Below are 24951 nucleotides of genomic sequence, written 5' to 3'. Positions count from 1 at the left end.
ATAAATGGATGGATTTGTCGCAGGAATTGGCTATTTACAACATTACTCTGGTGCATGTACTGCGTGACCTTGTCGACATGATTTGGTCCACTACAAGACCAAAGAGGCCGAGTTCGATAGTCAATGCTCTCCCCAGGGAATTTGCAGGTATGAAATTATCTGTTTAATAAATATCTATGCATGTATACGCATGAATATATATATATATATATATATATATATATATATATATATATATATATATATATATATATAATCAAATAGAACACGTATTTAAAAATACGTTTTGAAGTCATCCAACGCAAAGAATAAACAATTTAAAATAATGTTTATCGATATATTTCAGCGAAGAATCTTTCCCTTATCAAGATTTTTTTCTTGTGCCTCATAGTGGTACTGTTAGTGGTACACCATTAAACAAAGACAAAACGGACTTGTCCTGCCAAACAGTAACCATGAGGTGTAAGAAAATAATCTTGATAAGGGCAAGTTTCTTCGCTGAAATATATCGATAAACAAATTAATCCTGTGTTATCAAATCAAAAAAGGAAAAGAAAACAAAAGAGTCGGGCGAAGAGAGAAAGTGCAAAAAAAAAAAAAAAAAAAAAAAAAAAAAGCAGTATAAAGAAAAAAAGGGAAAAGGAGTTACGGGTATAGCGGTCAGGTAGTTTGAAATCTAAGAGCTCCCCATTTATTTTTTGGTATTAAATAGTATCTTTTTTTTTTCATCTTTTCATACCGTGATTACTATATATACTTTTGTTAAGAATTTTTTTTTTCTTGGTCAGCGCCCTTTTTACCCTTTCACTGAAACTTTGACCTCCACCCTTACTTCGTGCAAATTATCCATCAAACAAATATGCTCTACTTGTGTGCGCGCCCCCATCCTCTTTAACCGACATTCACTCAACAATAAACACTAATATTTACATATACACCATACACATAACCCACGCAAATGCACATATACACTTACATAATTACACACATTTTTTTTTACATGGGGGTCACTACTTATCAAGGCCCGAAGGCCACTCAGGGATAAGGGTTATTGCGTGTACAGTAATCAATGAGATAGTATTGTAGTAATCATTAGTATTGGGCGTTTTGATAGAGTGTCTTTTACTAAAGGGACGGTTTGTCAGGAGTTTGTTTATGTTGGACTTGAAGACGTCCAAGTTGTAGTCAGGTGGGAAACAGGCAAGCGGCAGAGAGTTCCACTGGCATGCAGTTCTAAGAAAGAAGCTTTGCTCATGGAATCTACGTTTGGATTTAGGCACAGATAAAGAGTGGGGAAAATTATTGACAGTAGTTTCAGCCAGACGGGTGTTTCTCGTGAAAGATTGGCGAGGGGGACGAGGGGTTGGAGCTCAGACGAGCACATACCATGGAAATAACGATAAAACAAAGACAGGCTCGCAACGTCTTTTCTGTGGGAGAGAGGTTGCAGGGAAGAGAAAATGGCATCCCCCACTAAACCACGAAGTCTATTTTGTACTCTGTCAAGGCAGGATAGGCTGTTTTTAGCAGCTCCTGCCCAGATGTGGCAGCAGTACTCCATCCTTGGACGGACTTGGCTTTTATACAGATAGAGAATTGCATTAGTAGTGAGATATCTTCTGGAGGGGTAGAAGGATCCCACCATTTTCCCAGCGTCCCTGGCAACAGATTTGATGTACATGTTCCATTTCAGATCAGGAGTAAACGTCAAACCCAGAAGCTTGTCAAAACATGGAGCCTCCCCAGGACGAGAGCCATCCATTTCAATTGATGCCAGATGGGGATCAGAGCGTTGATGATGTAAAGATAGAAGCTTGGTTTTAGATGCATTAAAAGTGACCAACCACCTCTTCCCCCATTGTACCACATGCTCAAGATCAGAGGAGAGAGAATTAAAGAGAACTTTGTCATTTACGGCCTTTGATGTATTGCCATAGATGGTCGTGTCATCAGCATAGATGTCAACGAATGATTTAAGTATATGTTTTGGGAGATCATTGATGTAGATCAGGAAGAGAGTTGGGCCCAGGATGGACCCCTGAGGGACTCCAGTATTAATACTGTGGGCCTCTGATTTCTGCCCATCAACCACTACTCTTATGAACCTATCAGAGAGAAATGATTTAATGATTGAGAAAACATTTCCAGTAATACCGTATCTGGAAATCTTGTGAAGTAGGCCCTTATGCCATACCTTATCGAAGGTATACACATATATAGATCCATATGTATCTGCATGCACACAAACATCTATAAACAAACGCATACACACACATATCAAACACAAGTAATAACTCAAATACACATATACACTTATATATAAACCTCCAAATCTATATTTTCAGATACTCCTTTGTACATATATAAATAAATTCCACTTCCATCTACATAACAACGTGCTCATTCAGTTGTTCCTGGTTTGATAAACACCAGTTGATTTATTAGATAAATTTAGTAGAGGTCAACCCTTTTTATCCCCAATTTAACTGCTCCCTTTTTTCTCGATTTCAAGGTAAAACCCTACACACACACGCACACATGCACACACAAACGTGCAAACATACACAGGCAAAAGAACACACACACACACACACACATGCATATATATATATATATATATATATATATATATATGTCTATCTCATTTTTTTTACATTGGAGTCACCACTTATCAAGGTCCGAAAACCACTCAAGGATAAGGGTTAATGAGTGTATGGTAGTCATTCAAACAACAGCATATTAATAGTGGTGGAAATGGATTATTTTGTACTTTCATCTAACAATTGAATAGACAAAAAGGTACTGTAAAAATAAAATTTAACTTGAAAATCATTTCTATAAAAAAAGATTTGAAAAAATAGCACGGTTCGTAAACTAAACTGCATAAGCATAAAAAAGAAAGAATCCATTTATTATTTGAATTAATCATAAAATTAGTTTTAAAGTCAAGTTATAAGTAGATGAATTTACCCAAGGTTGTCCGGGTGGATGACTTAGAAAAATATAGCGAGATCTAAAAAAACAAATAAAATAAAATAAAGAAATCCATGTGGTTTTATCGGATGCTGCGGGTAGACAACGAAGATGCGCGGTAATTTATTTAAGAGGAAAAATGCTAATGAAGATAACTTCGAATACTTAAATAAATATTAAATGATATTTTTATTGTGTTTGGTTACTTTAAAGCAAATGTCATTTGGACATTTGAGAAACAATGACTGGATGACAAAGAATAACTAATAGTACTTTATATCCTTATCTAACACATTTACCCACAAATATATGTATATATATATATATATATATATATATATATATATATATATATATATATATATATATATATATATATATATGCATACATACATACATACATACATATATGCGCGTATATATTGTAGTTATTGACAAAGAATTTAAATAAAAATAAAATGCTGATAAATATCTATAATCTTGTTTTTGTTCTTTTATTGCATTATGTTGAAATATTATTTCCATAATTTTCATCATATATCTTTTATGTATATAATAATATAAAATGACATATATTATGTATATATTTTTAGTATTTACTTCCACACTGATCAGTACAGTAATAGAAGTAGTATGAAAATATATTCATGCAAGTAAGCTGCACAGAAGCGTCCATGTTCCATTCCGGTGGGAAATCATCGGACTAAATAGGTTGATAATTTCCTGATGGAATCAAACATTCTTCAACTTAATGCGTATAATTTTTCTATCCATATTTCATCGTCAGGAGTGACCAAGAATACACAGGAGACCTCATACATTCAGGCCAATACTGTTCGTAGGAAAAACTAATGCTAAATGTTGGTTGTTTATTTTCAGGAAAATCTTGGGAGAACAAGGTTCGGGATATTCGCAATGAACTTATCCGACAGAATGCGGATGCCTTTCTGGTTACCAGCCTGGACGAAACTGCATGTAAGTAAATAAAGATATCCCAAACGCGTATGGTCTTTTTTGGATTTGCTTGTAGTTTAGAAGGTAGACAGTGTCACTCACGTTAAGGGTGACTAAGCTTTGTCCTGTCAGCAATTTTCATTTCCCTTGCCGCAGACCAATATGTAATCCACCCCTGCTTTCTCGGCCTACAGCCCACAATCATGGTGGATTACAAGTTAAATACTATCCCCAACCGCGGGATCACAATGTAACATCGTCTTGTCTCGGATCCCTCAAATGTAATCAGACATTTACTGGACGTCGGAACAATCGTCAGCTTTAGCTCCGAGGTACACAAAATGTTCAGACTCTAAAGTTGTGTACCCACAAATTAACACGAATGAACGGGTTTATGGAGATACTAAAACAATACTTTCGCTCTTTTATCAAGAATAGGGAACATCACAAGCTATAAGACAATTCAACATGAAAAAGAAAACGATATATCTTTCAAGCAGAACGAGACTGATTTTGAATTTTGGATTTTTCGTTTTATTTTTCATAGTTAACTGATTTTACAAACTCATTTTCCTGATTCAAACAATTTTAACCAAGTTTATTGGTTGATAAATTTGAAAATGTATTTAAGTTTAATTATTTATTATTGTTGTAAAGGATATGTAGACCTTTGTGTGTTGCAAGGTCAGATGTCTTGGACTCCAAGGCATTACTTTCCCATATTATGAGAGAGAGAGAGAGAGAGAGTGGGGCGAGGGAGAGAGATAGGTAGAGAGGGAGAAAGAAAGAGAGGGGATTGGTTTTGAAAAAATATATGCAAAACCAATACCTCCTCTTTCTTAATACCAAATGAATATTGACTCCAATAAACAATTTTCAATGAATTGGAATTTATAAAAATGAGCAGAGAAGTTTTCCTAATGAGTTCCTGGTCCCTGAAACTCACGACTCTTAATAAATCGATTCATACTTCTTTTATGTCTCAGCTAATGAACCCCCCTTGTTTTTACAAGAACTCTAAAATATTTACAAACATTCTGTTTTTCCTATTGCTGTAAACTTCTATTGTAAACATATATAAAATATCTCTTTCGTGGATATATGTCTTCTGAACTCATTATTTTGTCTTTATATACCTTTTAACATGTCTTTTGTTTTTCTCACATTTGATTATAAAAATTAAAAACCCTTTTTCACTGAAAATATTTCTCCGAATCCGACTCAAATACTTCTTCCATTACAAAACACCCCAAAGTAAACCCCTAAAACTGGTGCGGAACACACCCCTAAAACTGGACCCTAAACATTTCACGGTTTCAAGGTTAACTGAGAACAACCGACTGACGAAAACAATTAAAGAGATGCAATACCCACATCCTAAAATAAATATAAAAAAAAATACAAGCATAAAAAAAGTCTACTTTGTTATTAGATTTCACTTTCTTTTTACATTCTTTACTTGAGTCAGCTGCTGCTGATTGATTTTTCTCGAAACTTATTTTGGTATTTCTTAAGTATCCTTGGCAGAAGGCAAGGTCATAATGTTGTTCCGATAGCACATTCTCAGGTGATAGCAGAGAGGACCGAATTCAGGTGTAGCACATGAGAGGCTTCTCTATTAACACTCGCTAAATGTCAGGTTATTCTCGAGTATCACGTTGCACGCGAATGTGTATTCCTTAAAGTATTTACGGTGTGGATAATTTTATTTATCACTGCCATGCTAATGTTTTGGGTTTATCTATCACTGCCATGCTAATGTTTTGGGTTTAGGGTCGATTATTTTGGCTTTGGATTTATCCCTTTATTAAAAGACAACCTTATTTTGAAGCGATTCTACCTGCTTCTCTCTTTTTATTATTATGCAACTTAATCATCTTGCGTTCGTTTTAGCTCTTTATATTAAGTGGCTTCATGCCTTGTCTGAAGTGTTATATTGCGAAGGTAGCAAAACATATTATACTACCCCAGCAAAACGTAGGATACTCGTATAATGCTTTAACGACAAAATAGATATTATACTATCGGAATGAATTAAGCATTAAATCATAATAATAGTACTATTTCAGTTTTAAACAAATAACTAAAAACGATAACTGAACTGTTGTCTCATTGACCACCTTTGTTTTTTTTTTTTTTTTTTGTTTTTTTTTTTTTTACATTTTCACCCCAAACAAGGCAAATTGCCACTTTGGTGTAGAGGGCAACTATCAGGGGCAACAACTACTGGGGTACTATGTAGGGATTTGGGCAGCAAGATGTCGGTTCACGTTACACTTGAACTTCTGCACGTCAGTACTGTTGGGGAAGCAGGGACCTGGAATGGAATTCCAGAGTCTAGCGGTTCTGGGGAAGAAACTATTGGAGTAAAAAGATCTTTTACATCTAGGGATCTCTACAGTGTGGGGGTGGGATTTAGCTGCCCGTCGGGTTTGTCGATGGTGCTCACGTCGTGGGGGCACAAGTGGTTGCAGTTTGTCAGAGCATTCACCACTAAAATACTTGTAGAAAAGGCAGAGGGATGCAACATTTCGTCGATGGGACAGAGGCTAAAGCTTAGATTCCAGTTCAGGGCCTATCAGATTTGCGACTCTCTTTTGAACCTTGTCAAGGAGCGAGAGACTAGTAGCAGATGCACCAGCCCAAATGTGACAACAATACTCCATACATGGGTGAATGGTGGCCTTATAGAGGTACAGGATACTTTCGGGTGTTAGTAGTTGTCTAGCACGGTAGAGAAAGCCTATCTTTCTTGGAGCGGCCCTGGCAATGCCTTCAATGTAATTGTTCCAACTCGTGTTTCCTGTGAACGTTAGGCCAAGCAGTTTGAAAGATGTACTCTCAGATAAAGAGTCGTTAGCCATTGCTATAGGTGGTAGAGAGGGTTTCTTGTAATTATTGAATGAAACTAGTTTAGTCTTGGCGGCATTGAACGCGACCAACCACTTTTGTCCCCATTCCACCACAGATTGGAGGTCTTCCTCTAGTGTTTCTGCCATTTCTTTAGAAATGTGTTCATTCGTCTTCCTGTCGTGCCTGCCATAGAGTGTAGTGTCATAAGCATATATACCCATCTCAGAGGCAATTTTGTCAGGGAGGTCATTTATGAATATCAGGAACAATAGAGGTCCAAGGATAGAACCCTGGGGTACCCCCGCATTTATATCATATTGTTTAGATGTACGACCGTCGAGGACAACCTGGATTTTTCTCTTATCTAAGAAGGATTTAATTATGTTAAATATTCTTCTACCTTACATTTATTAACAATTATCGTCGAGTGGTTCCCGGGCATTGATAAGTGGTAACTCCCGTGTAAAAAATACTAAATCTTAATTAATAATAGGAATAATAGTATAGTTTCGGCTTCGGAAAGACAGATACTATCAGCAAGAGAGAAGTACGAGTATCGTTTCGGATTATCCTTTAATTTTATTGCTATTATTGTTCACTGGCTTGCTTAGTATTTGTTTTTTATTGGTCTGTTTAAATTTTTATCACCATAAGCAAAATATCAAACGCCTTTAAATATTATATCATTAAATGTACTAAATTTATCTTCTGTTTTCTTTTTTTCTTTTTTTTTTTTTCAGGGCTTTTTAATCTGCGCGGGAATGACGTTCCGTTTAACCCATTTTTTATGTCTTATGCAATTGTTGAACGACAAAGAACAAGGTAACGTCCTACACACACACACACACACACACACACACACACACGCACGCACACACGCACACACAAATATAGTTACTTATATTTTACAAGTAATAATCATTTTGGATAAATTCCTCACCTCAGTTCTGTTGCTGTTGGAACGGAACAGGCTCAGCATGACATCATGTTTGACCAACGCCATGTCTTTCCACACATGATCAAAACATGACACGTATTTTCAAATTGGATAACAGCAATTCTTCTAATAGAGTGACAACAATTTTAGAAGGGAACTTTTTGTATGAGATACTGTTACTTATCAAATAATTAAATATAGATATTTAATGAGACATTATCTTTCCAACTAATTATCTCAATATCAAGTCTGCAAATTTCAAGACTGTCATAAAATGGGAATATTTACTTGCAACACCCATTTTAACTTCCCGACTTTCATATAATTTCTAGTAAAATGGCTAGTTAACCTTTTTCTTAGACATATTTTTGCGCGTTCGCTGGTGATAAATGTGCATGTATATACGTGTGTATGCACATGTGCATACGTGTGTTTGTGCACGCATGCGCGTGTATGTGTTACCGACGGAATATATACGTAGTACTTGCGCGTTAATCTTGTCTTCATCACACCGGAAATAGAAAACCTAAAATCTAATCATCTTTTATTCTATAGCAATGCAGAAAATGCACATAAATTCCACAGCAATTTATAATCTTTTTGTACAGATATGAATATACATTACACAAATATTTGTACAGATATGAATATACATTACACAAATTTTTGTACAGATATGAATATACATTACACAATTTTTGTACAGATATGAATATACATTACACAAATTTTTGTACAGATATGAATATACATTACACAAATTTTTGTACAGATATGAATATACATTACACAAATTTTTGTACAGATATGAATATACATTACACAAATTTTTGTACAGATATGAATATACATTACACAAATTTTTGTACAGATATGAATATACATTACACAAATTTTTGTACAGATATGAATATACATTACACAAATTTTTGTACAGATATGAATATACATTACACAAATTTTTGTACAGATATGAATATACATTACACAAATTTTTGTACAGATATGAATATACATTACACAAATTTTTGTACAGATATGAATATACATTACACAGATTTTTGTACAGATATGAATATACATTACACAAATTTTTGTACAGATATGAATATACATTACACAAATTTTTGTACAGATATGAATATACATTACACAAATTTTTTGTACAGATATGAATATACATTACACAAATTTTTGTACAGATATGAATATACATTACACAAATTTTTGTACAGATATGAATATACATTACACAAATTTTTGTACAGATATGAATATACATTACACAATTTTTTGTACAGATATGAATATACATTACACAATTTTTTGTACAGATATGAATATACATCACACAAATTTTTGTACAGATATGAATATACATTACACAAATTTTTGTACAGATATGAATATACATTACACAAATTTTTGTACAGATATGAATATACATTACACAAATTTTTGTACAGATATGAATATACATTACACAAATTTTTGTACAGATATGAATATACATTACACAAATTTTTGTACAGATATGAATATACATTACACAAATTTTTGTACAGATATGAATATACATTACACAAATTTTTGTACAGATATGAATATACATTACACAAATTTTTGTACAGATATGAATATACATTACACAAATTTTTGTACAGATATGAATATACATTACACAAATTTTTGTACAGATATGAATATACATTACACAAATTTTTGTACAGATATGAATATACATTACACAAATTTTTGTACAGATATTAATATACATTACACAAATTTTTGTACAGATATGAATATACATTACACAAATTTTTGTACAGATATGAATATACATTACACAAATTTTTGTACAGATATGAATATACATTACACAATTTTTTGTACAGATATGAATATACATTACACAAATACTTATTTTTACTTGAACTACACTCTCCATTTTATGATTCTTCGGTTGATGAATTTATTTCTGGTGGCAACACACAAAGATGGAATTTCTGGTGGCAACACACAAGAGATGGAATCAGATGGAATTACTTATAATTACTTGATTTGCATTTCAGTGGAAAAAATTGTTATTGAAAAGAAATTTTCGGCTCTTGTGCTTTACTGATTTTGAGGGCATTTTTTTTTTTTCATTTTTTTTTTTTTTTCATTTTTTTTTTTTTTTTTCATTTTTGAAAATCTTCTTTGAGGAAGGGGGGGATAATAAAAAAATACCCAATCTGAAAATGTCAAAGTTTCGTGCAACTTTTAAAAATAAATACATTAAAGTAAAACTAAAATAATTAATATTTTATAAACGAAAAATGGGTTAAAGAATACCACGGCGAATGTGTTTATAGCTCAAATGTGAGATTTCCAGTGTTTCTGTAAAACTGTGCTCTGTTTTATAGTGGACTGTTTCTTTGTATATTTCAGATTGTACTTGTATGAACACGAGAAGAAGTTGACGAGCCGACCAACTGACAGACAGACGAAAAAGATTTTGTACGAGCATCTTAACACCGGAATGGATGGCCAGTGTCACGGGAAATCTGATTGTGTTGAGGTATGCAAATTTCCCTCCTCCAAATTATATTTTGTGTGAAAAACATTTAATTGATACTGAAGTACCTACCTTTGCTGGCTGGAAGTAAAAGAAGCTTTGGTGTGTTTGATCTAGATCAAATCAATCGATTTTTTGTGAATAATTTAATATTGTAAAGCAATACATATCAACATTTCATCTTATGCAATTTTAATCTTGAATGAGTTTTAAAAGGGTTCACGAACAACTAACATAAAAATTGCTGATTCCAAATCTGAGTTTAGTTTGGTTCTAAGATCAACCATTTAACTGTGATGTCGCGACACACATGCAGCATCTATGAACATAAAAATAATACTATTTAGAAAAAAATGTTTTAAATGAACAGACCTATTTAAACATTAAAACGATTGTTTCGTTGGTTTTATATCTGTTTCGTGAAAACATGGATAAATACAAGCAGATAGTACTTAGCCAGGACCGAAGTTGATAGCGACGGTATATATATATATTTTCTAGTTCTTCACGTGTTTAAGTTTTTTTCTTTTCCGTCTTTCCTACGTTTTTTTTTTTCCACATTTCATTTCATTATGTATCGTGTATTATTGAAACTGTGGTACAAAATCGGTCGATACCATTTGAAATACTATTCATCTTAAATAGCTTCTTGACATGCTTCAGTAAATTTACACGATAGGCAATTACTACCTCGATTAAAAAAAAATAACCCATATGTTTATTGGGGTGAGTGACCACACTATGTGTTTTGCTCATATATCCATTTGGCTTCAGCCTGGAGAATCAGCATATGCCGTGTATTTTAACAACGATATTAATCATATTAAACGCAGAAGTAAAACAAAACTATGCGACGAATATGATGCACTTTATGTGAATCTTGTGGATGCATGATGGTCGTCTTTCATGAACTGAAAAGAGAAACGATCATTTTCTACATTATAACAATATTTATTTGGCGCATGATCTGTAAAAGAATGTGTTACGTATACTGTAGTTACTTACTAAGTGGGGGACACTAAAGGTTTCCTGTAGACGATATAAAAAAACGCTGTATAATTTCGAATGCTTGTGTAAAAAATAGTCACGTGTTCAGAGCTAGGCGAAGTATATTCACACTTGTGCGTATTTTCAGATTAGGCTATAAAAAGGATAAAGGTACCTTCTTTATGACAATATGCATAAATAAATGATCATCTCTACAAAAATGCAAGTTCCGGTCTTATTGCTTTTAAGTAGTATTTAAAAGTATTTTAATGAAATGCTAAATATTTTTAAGTTTAGATTTTATTATTTCCATGAATTTAATATACATCTTTACATTTTGGATTTGCAGGTTTACAGCTATGAAAACATGCTGAAAGATGTGAAAGAAGTCGCGTACAGGTCGCAAAACAAAATCTGGATCAGCCATCGATGCAATTACGCTATTTATGCGCTTATTCCTCCAGTAAGTATGGCATAAAATGACCACGTTATTTAACTTAATCTTTCAGTATATCTCCATATATAATAATCTGATTGCAGAAATTCCCCTCTGGACCGAAGTACATTGGGTTTACTCCAACAGAGGCCACATACAAATTTATTATGTCTAGACTATTAACCATTATATTATGTAATTTTTGAACGCCATCTTACACACATTTATTCGTTATAATCTCACATTACATCCTAGGAGCAACATCATCACAGTACCAACCATCTATAGTGGAAGTAGTTGCTATTTTTCCTTCTAAACAAAAAGTAGTCTTACGGCTCCCAGTCAACACCGGGGAGTATTCTGCATTTAGGTCAGATATGGGATTGCACCCTTATTATCTGGCTCATATACTTATATACATAACATGATCTTTCCATTTTCCGCTTCCAAAAAATAATGATTTCTCCCTTCTCACATTCCACCAAATCTCATTGGCTGAGAACTGACTATTCGTTTATTCCAGAATGTAAACCATTCTAAAAAAACGAACGTTCCAGTGATTTACAAACATGTCTTCCCTCTATACAAGAGGCAATAGTTTTAAATAAAATACCCCAATTATAAACAAAAAATTATAAATTTAAAAAAGTTTTCATTGTTTCAAATTATAAATTGTCTATTTGTATTGTTTATAGTATAAACAAAATTCTGTATATATTGTTTAAAATAAATAATAACTGGTTATTATTTAACGAAAACTTTCTGTTTATATTGTTTCTTTCTGCTTATCTAAAATTGTCACTTTCTGAAATGCCGTTTACATGTTTACATGGTAACATACAGCTGGCTACAGCTGAATTTAGTTCCTTTTAAGTGAGAGAGGGTTCGAGAGTATTTTGCCACCTAAACTCCAGTCTTGCCAACAAAAATACCAGACCTTGAACCATACCCTGAATCATATCCTGAACCATGCTCTGCTCGCCAGATTAGTACGACCGAGCCAAACGACGCTGCAACCACCAAATTTTGTTGTTCGTTCATAGTATTTGCGCATAGGAATCCTGACAGCGAATATCAAAGTTACATTTCGGGCAAGTTTTGTGACAACCCCACCCCCAGAGGCATGCCACCACCGGGCAACGGGTTATGCTAGTATGCAATAAAATGACCACGTTCCCAATATGTGTAATTAAGTAAAATGCAGTCACTGTTCACATAAACGATCCATAATCTGGACGTCTATGTTCTCTATTTTAATAAGTGACGGCTTCGTTTTGTGATGGCTTCTCTTTGTGTCACCTTTTCTTTGTGATGTTATAAAGGATTTGCCCGGTCTCTGTAATCGATGTTTACACATAAATGCGTTTGTACCCAATCAAAACACTTTCTGAATTTATTTGAAATAGTATTTCTGGGAGCTACCTAAATCGTTTAAAAGACAAATTTTTTCTTCAATAAACCAGTTGAACTCAGTTGATCCGAATCTGCGGATCAGTGTCCCTGGGCGCCCCACTGTAAATGCACATCTCTGAAACATCTCTCTCCACTCATACGCACACAAACATTAACAAACACACAGATACACACAACACATCCACGTTATCGTCTGTAAATCTGTTAAACCTTATTCATTGAAATATTCCCAAACCTTATCACTGAAATATCTTACTAACATTAAAACAAAACAAAAAAAAACATTAACTCTTATAAACAACTTTCAATTAATAACAATTTCTTTAATTGAGCAAATACGTTTTGAATACGATTTTCCTGACCCCTTAAACCCATGGCTCTTAATTGTATTTTTTAATTGTATTTTTAAATTTTACTTTTTAGTTGTATTTTTAATTTTATTTTTTAAATTGTATTTTTTCATTGTATTTTTATAATTGTATTTTTAGTTATATTTTAATTGTATTTTTTATTGTGTTTTTAAATTGTATTTTTTAATTGTATTTTAGTTGTATTTTTAATTGTATTTTTAAAATTTTTATTTTTTAATTGTATTTTTTAATTGTATTTTTAATTGTATTTTTTCAATTGTACTTTTTGTATTTTTTTAAGTAAGCAAGCATGCAAAAAAAACTGTATTTTTTATAAGCAAACGAACAAAACGAAAATGCATTTTTTAAATAAGCAAGCGAACAAAACAAAAATAGGTTATGATTTTTTTTTTCGTTTGCTTCTTTAAAAAATACAATTTGAAAAAAAAAACACGAAAAAAGCAAACCCACAATTCCTTTCATTTTGCAAATGACAGCTCCGGACAAAACCTTTGTAAATATTGAGTAACGGAACTTGAAGATAATCGTAATATTTATTTTCACAACATCACATTATGGCTTAAGACTAATGTCTACCTTTTCCACTTACTCTTATAGTAGGGTGTATATACGGGTGTTTTAGAAGGTAGCAGTCTCAACTTAACCTACACAGTGCCCGGCGGCAACATTCATAAGTACATAGATATTTTGGTGACTTCTCAAATCAACCAAGAAAATTAAGTTCCATATGACTTTAAATATATAACAGAATCGTCACATTCGAATTTAACTTACATAACGACCGTTGGTTCATATAGATTAGAAAGATAAGGATTATGAATTGGGTTGTTAGATGAATGGATGTGGGTGAAATATATATCGAAACACTATATTTGAGAAGAGTAATTGTGAATCAGGCTGATGTTAATGAGGCCCAAAAGAGCCACGAGATTGATAATCATTTTAAAAAATCCACTGGATCTAAAACAAACCTCTCCCTCGCCTCCAAAATCTCAACACCATCCCTCGGATGTGGACGATCTTGATTTTGTTGCTAAATGTTCAGTTCCACATTTGACGATCCTATCGAGTTTGTGAAATCAATTATGTCTGACTGGGTTATTACAATTATAACAATTGCACCTCCGAAGAAACGAAGATCACATTGATCAAACTTTGCCATTTCAGTCGAAATTTTCCATTTCAGTTCAATAAATCGTTTTTTTTTTTTAACTTTGTTAAAAATAATTTTTTAATGTTTTACTATTTTCAGGTGAAATTACTAAAAACGCAATCTCCGATTTCCATCATGAAAGCAGTCAAAAACGACGTGGAAAGAAAAGGAATGGAAAATGCCAATGTAATTATCACTTTTGGAAAATTCTTCTTCAAGGAGGTTATGTTTTACATGGCGTTTGCTTACTTTTCTGTTTGTTCATTCGGAAATAAAGTGTATTAATTTTAACCACATATCGTAGGATATAGGTACTTGTGCAGAATAGCGCGCCAAAAGAATTTTAATACTTACCGAGATTCCCGCGCATATACGTGTTCGCGCGCGTGTGTGTGCAGTTTGTCATTCACATCGGTTGACCAAACTTCACAAATTTAGTCAAACTGTCGGTTATGGTTTAACTTATTTAATTTAGGAATATTTATATTAAAGATCCAGGTACAGGCCATGAAAAATGTGAAAGTTACGCTTTAGGCGCCAACGTCGATTCTGTTCGTTGTAAAGACCCACTACTTGGTGCATATTGTTTTAATTAAGTTTTTTAAGCTTGACATCGAAAAGTTCAATCATATTAGTCATTTTGATGGAATTTCAACTTCAATTATGATTGAATTCCGATTATTACAAATTTGATGCATGGATCAAATGCTCTTTGATTAACAGTAACCATTATGCAAAATTTCAGCCTCATCAGATTTTTTGAGGTATCAACGTTTCCATGGCATAATTGCAAGAATACTTCATGAAATATAGTGAAGTAAGACTCAGATAAGACTTTGGCCCATACTTATGTTGTTAGGTGAAGATATGCAGTCTCACAACTATTGTTCTTGTTCTATTTTTTCATCTTTTTCTTGTTCTTGATGTTCTTGTTGTTCTTTTTCTTTCTTTCTTTCTTCTTCTTCTTCTTCTTCTTCTTCTTATTATTATTATTATTATTATTATTATTATTATCTTTTAAAAATATTTTTACAGATCCGTGATTCAGTTGTCCTGATTGATTTCCTGCAAAAGCTTGAAAAAGAAGTAAGTTATTTTTGTATTCATTTCAATCATCTGATATTCACTGAGATGGGATTATCGATGTCTTTCATTTTATTGTAATGTAAAAACTAAACATTTAATAAATAAATGTGTGTTGTCTCATGCAAAAGACGTTGCGCACGGTGGGGGGGGGGGTAAACACTTGAACAAAAACAAGTGTGACTCGAATCTGTGGAGTAATTTTTTAGCTGCAGTACTCCTGCTTGTTGAAGACATTCCAACTCTTTGCTCATTATGTCGAGGTACCGGACGTCTAATTCTTAAAATCGGTTTCGTATTAGACAAACTGATTTGATTTGGTGTAGAACCTCAGACTCATCCGAAAAAACATTGAGAAATGTAGCATTTAGTATTTCCGTGAACTGCTTTTCAATAGCAGAAATAGAAGAGACATTTAAAATGACAAAAACATTGTTTAAGACAAATATAAGAAATATTCAATTCCTCTATTCACTATTAAACAAGTAAATTAAACTCAGAATTATCTGAGAGATAACATGTTCCAGAAAATGTTTTTTCTCATATAGTCATCGTTTATCAAGGCCCGGAGGCCACTCAAGGATAAGGGTTAATGTGAGACATTAAATGAGTTCATTTATTTTAGAGAACTACTTATCAAAAGCCCGTTCCCGTTGGACTTGAAAACGACCATATTATTGTCAATTGAAAAGCAATTCCGTGGCTAGGACAACAGCATATTCTTTTCATTGTCTTGACTCCCAAGTGTGTATCCATTGGTATCTTATATGCTTTTATATAGATGTGGTTCTCGGTTGATTACCTATGTCTATGTCGGATATATACTCAAGAGTCAAAACAATGAAAAGAATATGCTGTTGTCACAGCCCTAATTATCATTCACCTATTATGTTATGTTAGTACATAACTTACATTAAGTTAGTAAAACTGTGAAGAATATTAATTTTCTTCTTCACAATTAACCATGTTATAGTTTATTTTCATTGTGGTCTTTTCTTGGTTTGCCGTTTTTGTGTGTATGTGGATGGTGTATGTATAATCATGTGAGTTCAAATCAAGCAGCCACTCACACTGATGTGATATTGTTGTGACATACAACGAACCGGATGTTCACTCTGCAACGTCCAAACAGAATGTGTGCAAAATGGTTCGTGCGCACGCAGCTCCACACAGAAATTTCGATCAAACTAATGAATGTAATATATTTATACTTTAAACCGATCAAAAGTGTTTCTGGTTTAACGTCGAGTTTTCTTTTTGCTGGCCTGTGTGAATTTCTAGAAAATAGTAAGATTGCAAATCTAGTTTGGTGTTCAGATCTTTCTGTCCCACTCTTCACCAAATAAAACGTCGTTCTCAAACGACACTCGGCCTATATATTTGTATCTGTTTTGTTTGACAATAACTGATATAAAAAGTTCAATCCTATGTTACCCGTATATAATATCTTAGTTCCATTTTTGAATATTGTCTTACTTGGAAAAAGAACTCTCTAGTCTAAGATTGTCTTTTCTTAAAAAGCAATTCTTCACTTTGTATATAATGATAAGCAGTTAGATATGTACAAAAATGATTCTAAGCTGAACAAAATACCATACGATATATCATACTTCCGTTTTTTTTTTATGTTAAACAGTTTTTAAATCGTTAATCGTGGTTGGATGTTACTTGTATCAATGAAAACATTTTTAAATTATCAGTCATAATATCGACTATAGAGAAAAAGTATGAACTAAATTTATTCTATTTCTTCCAGGTTAAAAATGGCAGAAGATGGACTGAAATGTCTGCTGCAAATGAATTAGCCAATATGAGAAGGTAATCTTCTATGTCAGTGTTACAATCGAACAGAATTTCAAAGTTCATTAGGAAGATTATACTACTACTACTACTACTACTACTACTACTACTTTCTGTTCAGTATGTCCGATTATGACTTCCTTCCATAGAGATTTCATATATGTTTTTGACGAGTTTCGCCAATGGGTTATGGGAGTCATCTTTATTTAAAATTCCTCTTAATCTACATCAATTCGGATCACCTAATGTTGCAGAAACGTTCCTTTAATATCTGCTTGTAAAAATCTGATCACTTGGAAGACACATCCTTACGCCAAGTGGCTTCATGCTAAAGTCTGTGGGAAAATGGTTAGATTATTCTATCGCTCCCGGCAGTACCTGGCTTTTGACGCTATTCTCTACCTATATACGAGTCAAATACGCCCTAAGATAAAGTAGTTTTAGTTTCTTAGGTCAAGTTGTTTCATGCTTTGTCTGGAGTGATTTCTATTTAAAAATATTTTAAAATATGCTATTACTTTGAGAAGGTTCTGCACAGAGAGCTCTCACTTTCTTTGGCAGAATATAAAATCAACATCGAAATCTAATATGGTTGTGCTCTCTTTTTCTTCAAAACCATCAATTTCCCCATTTTGATTGAAAATATTATTAGATGATATATGGGTTCGGAACGTTGATACACTTATCTGCTACTTTGAAGCCAACAAGGTAACTGACCCTGACAACACTTTAGTCATTGTCAAAAATATGGCTACTCTTCTTAATAGCGACACATTATAGTTAAAAATACAAAAAATTCTGCACCACAATGCCAACACCAAAAGACTTTTTTAAATTCTTGACTAGCCATTAAAAAACTAAACGGTAAAAGACACCAAAACTAAACCTGCCTAATCTAATCAAAGGTACTTGCTAAATAAAAAGAAAGACAAATATGTGTGTATAAACCTAGAAAATTAACTGACCACAAAAACATTTACGTTATTTAATGAGTTATATTTTCAAATTCTCATTTATATATATATGTGTGTGTGTGTGTGTGTGTGTGTGTGTGTGTGTGTGTGTGTGTGTGTGTGTGTGTGTGTGTGTATTGCTTATGAACTAACTCAGATTGTTGACGAACCCACCCGTGTGCCCGACACTGGCAGTCAATATGCAAATCTCCTAGACCTTTTTCTCACAACTTGCTCTGAGATATGTTAATCTTCCGTTCTGTCTCCACTGGGATCTTCCGCCCACTCTGTTGTATGAGTTAAGATAAAAACGAAATGTAATGTCCTCAGGCATACCTCTCCATCATATGGTATATCGGTATTCTATGGCTGACTGGGATAGCTTCCATACATTTATATCAGATCTACCTCTGCATCCCATGTTTAAAAAGAACGTATTCTCTATAGTATCAGACCTGATGGAATGGTTAATTGTAGATATAGTCCGTTCCATACCCTTCAAAAAATTCCAGCAAAAATCTAACAGTCAGCCGTGGTTCTCTCCAGAATGGGCTGCTATCATTGTGCACAGAAATCACTACTTCAATTGTTTCCACCTTAATAGATGTACTGAGACTTTTAGGACTGCCAGCAACCACTGTAAAGGAGTAATAAAAAACATGAAAGAGTTGTATACTCAGTCCGTTAAGTCAAAAGTAGTTGAGCAGAGGCTTGGTTCTCACCAGTTTTGGCAAATAGCAAACAGTCCTGAATAGAAGTGTGTACTCTATCCCAACCATCATCAATGGACCGGAGGTAATCTTGTCAGCATCAGACAAAGCCAAACGCTTTGCAAAGAACTTTACAGCTAATTCTACTCTATGCAATCAAACCTCCCCCCCCCCGTATTTCCTCCTGTATCTGAAAACATGCTATGCAACATACAAATATCTGTGCATGATTTTGCCAAGTTAAATCAAAAACCTTAATTCCAGAAAAGCAACTGGCCCTGAAGGCATTCCAATTATTGTGCTGAAATAGCTTCAACCAGAACTAGTTCCCATACTTACAAAGCTGTTTAAGCATTGTCTTAAGGAGAATTGCTTCCCAACACCCTGGAAAACTTCATCTGTATTTAAGAATTCAAGTGATCATTCATCTCATTCTTAGTACAGATCAATAAGTATCCTGTGCATCATGAGTAAGTTGCTGGAATCTGTGTTAAATAGAAAACATAATCAACCATCTCAGCAAAAATAACCTTCTTAGTGACATGCAATATGGTTTCTGCTAGAACTACAGCAGATGTGCTAACAGTTCTATCTCATAGGATTAGCGAAACTCTTAACGGAGGCTTCCTTTCTAGGGTGAGTGTCCTTGACATATCAAAGGCGTTTGATAGGCTATGATATAGCTGGAAATGTCTTCTCAATTATTAAATCATTTCTCTCTGATAAGTTCATAAGAGTAGTGGTTGATGGGCAGAAATCAGAAACTTACAGTATTAATGCTGGAATCTGTCTGGGGTCTATTCTGGGCCCAACTCTCTTCTTGATCTACATCAATGATCCTCCAAATCACATCCTTAGATCATTCATAGACATTTATGCTGACGACACTACCATCATGACAACACACAAGGCTGTAAATGACCAAGTTCTCTCTGATCCTCTCTCCTCTGATCTTGAGCTCATGGTACAATGGGGAAAGAGGTAGCTGGTTACTTTTAATGTATCTAAGTCCAAGCTTCTCTCTTTATGTCATCAATGCTCTGATCCCCCATTTAGCATCAATTGAAATGAATGGCTCTTATCTTGGGGAGACTCCATGTTTTGACAAGCTTCTGGGCTTGACCTTTACTCCTGATATGAAATTACCCCTTTTCAGTTGCATGATACCATAAAAACCTAGACACCTCAAATGCATGTAGACCCGATCTCATCCAGGCTGTGCTATTAAAAAAATGCTCTGCTGAGTTTTCTCCAGTCTTCTCCAAACTTTACAACAAATGCCTTAATGAATCTTGCTTTCCTGACTGCTGGAAAACTGCTTCTGTGGTATCAGTTTACAAGAATTCTGGTAAAAGAACTGACCATTAAATTATCGCTCTATTAGCCTCCTCCCACTTTTCACAAAATGTTTCAGTCCATAATTAACCTCACAGCTGCTAAACTTCTGACCGACCAACAATATGGATTTAGGCAAACCCGTTCTACAGCAGATATCCTAACTGTAATCTCTGAGTGTATATACCATTCACTGGACAAAGCAGGGGAGGGTAGAGCGGTAGCCCTAGATATATCTAAGGCTTTTGACAGGGTATGGCACGATGATCGTATGGTATCACTGGACGAATACTTAACATAGTAAAATTCTTTTGAAATAAGAGAAGAATCCAAGTTGTCCTCGACGGTCGTACATCTAAACAATATGATATAAATGCAGGTGTACCTCAGGGGTCTATCCTTGGACCTTTATTATTCCTAATATTCATAAATGTCCTCCCTGATAAAAATGTATCTGAGATGAATATATTTGCTGATGACACCATTCTCTATAACAGGCAGTAGGAGAAAACAAATGAACACATATCTAAGGAAATGGCAGAAACATTAGAGGAAGACCTCACTCTGTAGTGGGGAGAAAAATGAATGATTACATTCAATACTGCTAAGACTAAGCTTGTTTCCTTCAATAATTTCAAGAAACCTTCTCTGCCACCAATAGCCATGGCTAAAGATATATTACATGAAAGTACTTTTTTCAAACTCCTCAGCTTAACGTTCGCAGGGAACATGAGTTAGAACAGATCCAGAGAGCATTGCCAAGGCTACTGCAAAGAAGGTGGGCTCTTCCTACCATGCTGGAAGGTTACTTACGCCTGAAAGTATCCTGTACCTCTATAAGGCCACCATTCGCCCATGTATGGAGTATTGTTGTCACATTTGGGTTGTACATCTGCTACTAATCTCTCACTCCTGGACAGGGTTTAAAAGAGAGTCGTCGACCTGGTAGGTCCTGAACTATCATCTAAGCTTCAATCTCTATCCCATTGACGAAATATTGTATCCCTCTGTCCATTCTACAAGTATTTTAATAATGGATGCTCTGACGAAATATAAACCCTTGTACCCCCCCTCGACGTAAATACCCCTGACAAACCCGACAAGCAGCAAAATCCCACCCCTACACAGTAGAGATCCCTAGATGTAAGCAAGCCTTCTACTCTAATAGTTTCTTCTCCAAACTGATAGATTTTGGAACTCCCTTCCGTGTTCCTGCTTACCTTACCGTACTGACAGGCAGAAGTTCAAGTGTAATGTGAACAAACATCTTGCTGCTCAACTCCCTACATAGTATCCCTTCGACTTATGTCCCGATGGTAGCCCCCTACATCAAAGTGGCACTGTGCTTTGTTTGCGGTAAAAATGGAATAAATTAAACGTGCTTAATATGAAAATCCCAAAGCTAAAAACGAATTATTACAACTATCGCCAGACGTTTTAAATAATAGCAAGTTCAAATATTTTCATATATTCAGGAGGAGGGGGCGGAAATTAATGTGAAGATCTTTCTATAATAAAGATAACGTGATAACTCACTTTTATTGGAACTTTTCTTGTGTCAAAATCGAACTCGTAACAAACAACTTAACTCTTCCATAAATCGAAAGTAGTTGTTTTCTAAAGTTCTGCAATTTTTACCTGATTTTTTTTCTTCCTTTTTATAAGTATTTATTTCTATATTTTTGTTTATTTGTTTTTTTATTTTTCAGTCAACAAAAATACAACCGTGGTTTAAGCTTCAACGCAATTTCAGGTTCTGGACCTAATGGTGCGATTATTCACTACACCGTGTCCAACATCACAGACCGTGACATCACCACTAAAGATATGTATTTGTTGGATTCAGGCGGTCAGTACTTGTAAGTATAAAGTTGTCTATATCAATATGATCGAATAATCAATATGATCGAATATATCAATATGATCGAACGCAAAACGCGATGAACACCATTTGAAAAAGCATGTTAATTTACTATGACTAAAAGCTTTGCATTTTATAGAGTTGCAAGAAGATGTCGGAATCACCATTTTGTAGATGAGGTTTAGAGCTTGCTTTATGAGCTTGCTGGGTATGAAGAAAATGGGTTATAAAAATGTATCCATCTAATATTCAAATGTATTAATACAGTTCTAACTAATATGGCCTGGTCAGAATTATGAAAACAGGAATAGAAAATATGTGCAGTCCGTATTTTTCGTCTCGTCTATCCAATCATCGTTGGAGAGAGAAAAACATAACGTACAGTAGAGTAGACGTTTCAACTCCAACAGTTTGTAAAAGACGGGAAAAGGTTTACGCAAAAACGATATCCTTACCGAACAACCTATTAATCACTCCGTGCAAAATAAACTAGATCGCAATTATGTGTCATAATTTCATCACAATGCTTTATCTTGAGTGGAGGCGTTTCTTCCATTTTCTCAAACGGTAATTTAAATACAACCTAATACCTGAATGGTTTCTGAGATACCACTGTCCATTTTCCACACACAAACAAGATCTACTCCAGTAACATCTACAAAGTTGTCTGGATCAAAGTAAGAAAGGTCATTAGAAATCAATAATGATCATCAATCGGTGGCCCACGGACCATTGGTGGTCTATGCAAAATCTTTGATGGCCCACAAAAAAGTGACATTATTTAATTTGGATGAAGCTTCAGATTAAAAAAATAAGCAACAAACGTTTTATGGGTGATATATATATATATATATATATATATATATATATATATATATATATATATATATATATATATATATATATATATATATATATATATATATATATATATATATATATATATATATATATATATATATATATATATATATATATATATATATATATATATATATATATATATATATATATATATATATATATATATATATATATATATATATATATATATATATATATATATATATATATATATATATATATATATATATATATATATATATATATATATATATATATATATATATATATATATATATATATATATATATATATATATATATATATATATATATATATATATATATATATATATAGCCAATCGGCACAATCACGTTGACACGCCGGATCTTGCCAGATCACCAAAGTTAAGCAACGTTGAGCCTGGCCAGTACCAGATGAGTAACTATTTAGGAAGGTGAGGCGCTGTATGTACCGCGAGATAAAATATCAGGTTGGGAAACTGGCGAGGTCTATCCTTCTCTCGAGGGTAGACCGGCCTCTCTTAAGCCGTGGTAGGCAACCCATCTAGTGATGGTATCACGATAAAAAAAAAATACCCTTGATAGGCAAAGCATCAAGTATTCAGCTACGGACAGGATTTGAATTACACTACAAACTCGTGTAATGAGTTCAATCTTGGCTGCGGCAGTCTGTTAGGTTTTTTCTTTTTTTTTTAATAAAAAAGATATATCTTGCAATGATGTCATTGGAGCAAAAAATCTACAAATTAATTTCAAAAAAACGAGTTTTCAAACAACCAGAAACAAATATCACACTAAAAATCTGTAGTTCTTTTCGATTTATCAAAATAATGGCACAATAACTTTGTTGTCTTTAATGTGTGCATTTCATATTAATAAAATAAAGATTTTCCAATTATTATTTTATTATGTTTTTTCCTGTACATTTATATTAGTGGTCCATCAAATTAAAAATAATACATTTAGTAATCTACGAAAGTCAAAAGTTCATCTAGGTTACATTAAAAACTCCGCAGATGAATTGGACTAGAATGCATTTTATGAACGTCCAATGTGGTAACGTCCTACCGAAATACCTACGATGTGCATATACGCGTGTTTCTGGGCAGCGAGTCACCACAATTATAAAGAAAAATAATACTAAAATCTAGATTTTTTTTTTTTAATATGTAGATTTTACTGTTAGGATGAACCATCCAATTAATGTTATTGTCCACATTTCAAAGGTTTTAAAACCTTTGAAAGGTGGACATTAAACATCGTTCACTATTCACCAACTTGTATTAAAACATAACCCATCTACAAGACACCATAACGTTGGATAAAAAAAAAAAAAACTTTGTAGAGCATTTTTTTTTTTTTTTACATTAGTACTTGGCCTTTTGGTCAAGATCAAAGTGTAGTATCTGTACTTCAGATGCATTGCTGCGCTTCCATTTCTTGTTCTTTTTCGGTGGAGGATCAGTCCTTCACGACTGAGACAATTTTTTATTTTTTATACCTTTTCTCCACGTTAAAAAACGACCCTGGTGTCTAACTCTGTCCCGTGGGGAGGCATAGTAAATAGGTACATTGTTACTAACTGTATATACCTGGCGTTGCAGGTCGAAACAATTTACATCATATATGACGTCATCTGCTATGATGGCGTATGTTATGTAATCTGATGTGATGTTATATATATGACCTGTACACACAAACAACTATGA

The 24951-nt window shown here is 33.7% G+C and overlaps 1 protein-coding gene across 1 annotated transcript in view; it reads left to right on the top strand.

Moving 5' to 3' along the window:
- LOC145291984 (xaa-Pro aminopeptidase 1-like) overlaps positions 1-24951 on the top strand; it is a 140668-nt gene that overhangs the window by 85357 nt on the left and 30360 nt on the right. The window contains exons 7-15 of the mRNA XM_080137941.1: positions 1-147; positions 3853-3948; positions 7521-7602; positions 10148-10277; positions 11611-11724; positions 14734-14820; positions 15670-15720; positions 17474-17535; positions 22225-22374. Of these exons, the coding sequence (XP_079994067.1) occupies positions 1-147; positions 3853-3948; positions 7521-7602; positions 10148-10277; positions 11611-11724; positions 14734-14820; positions 15670-15720; positions 17474-17535; positions 22225-22374 (919 nt within the window). The remainder of the gene's footprint in view (positions 148-3852; positions 3949-7520; positions 7603-10147; positions 10278-11610; positions 11725-14733; positions 14821-15669; positions 15721-17473; positions 17536-22224; positions 22375-24951) is intronic.

This window comes from Euprymna scolopes, chromosome 13, assembly GCF_053919585.1.
Source record: "Euprymna scolopes isolate OS-2025 chromosome 13, ASM5391958v1, whole genome shotgun sequence".
Lineage (NCBI taxonomy): Eukaryota > Metazoa > Mollusca > Cephalopoda > Sepiida > Sepiolidae > Euprymna > Euprymna scolopes.
The sequence above is the reverse complement of the archived record's forward strand: the minus strand, read 5'-3'. Positions and strand labels throughout refer to the sequence as shown.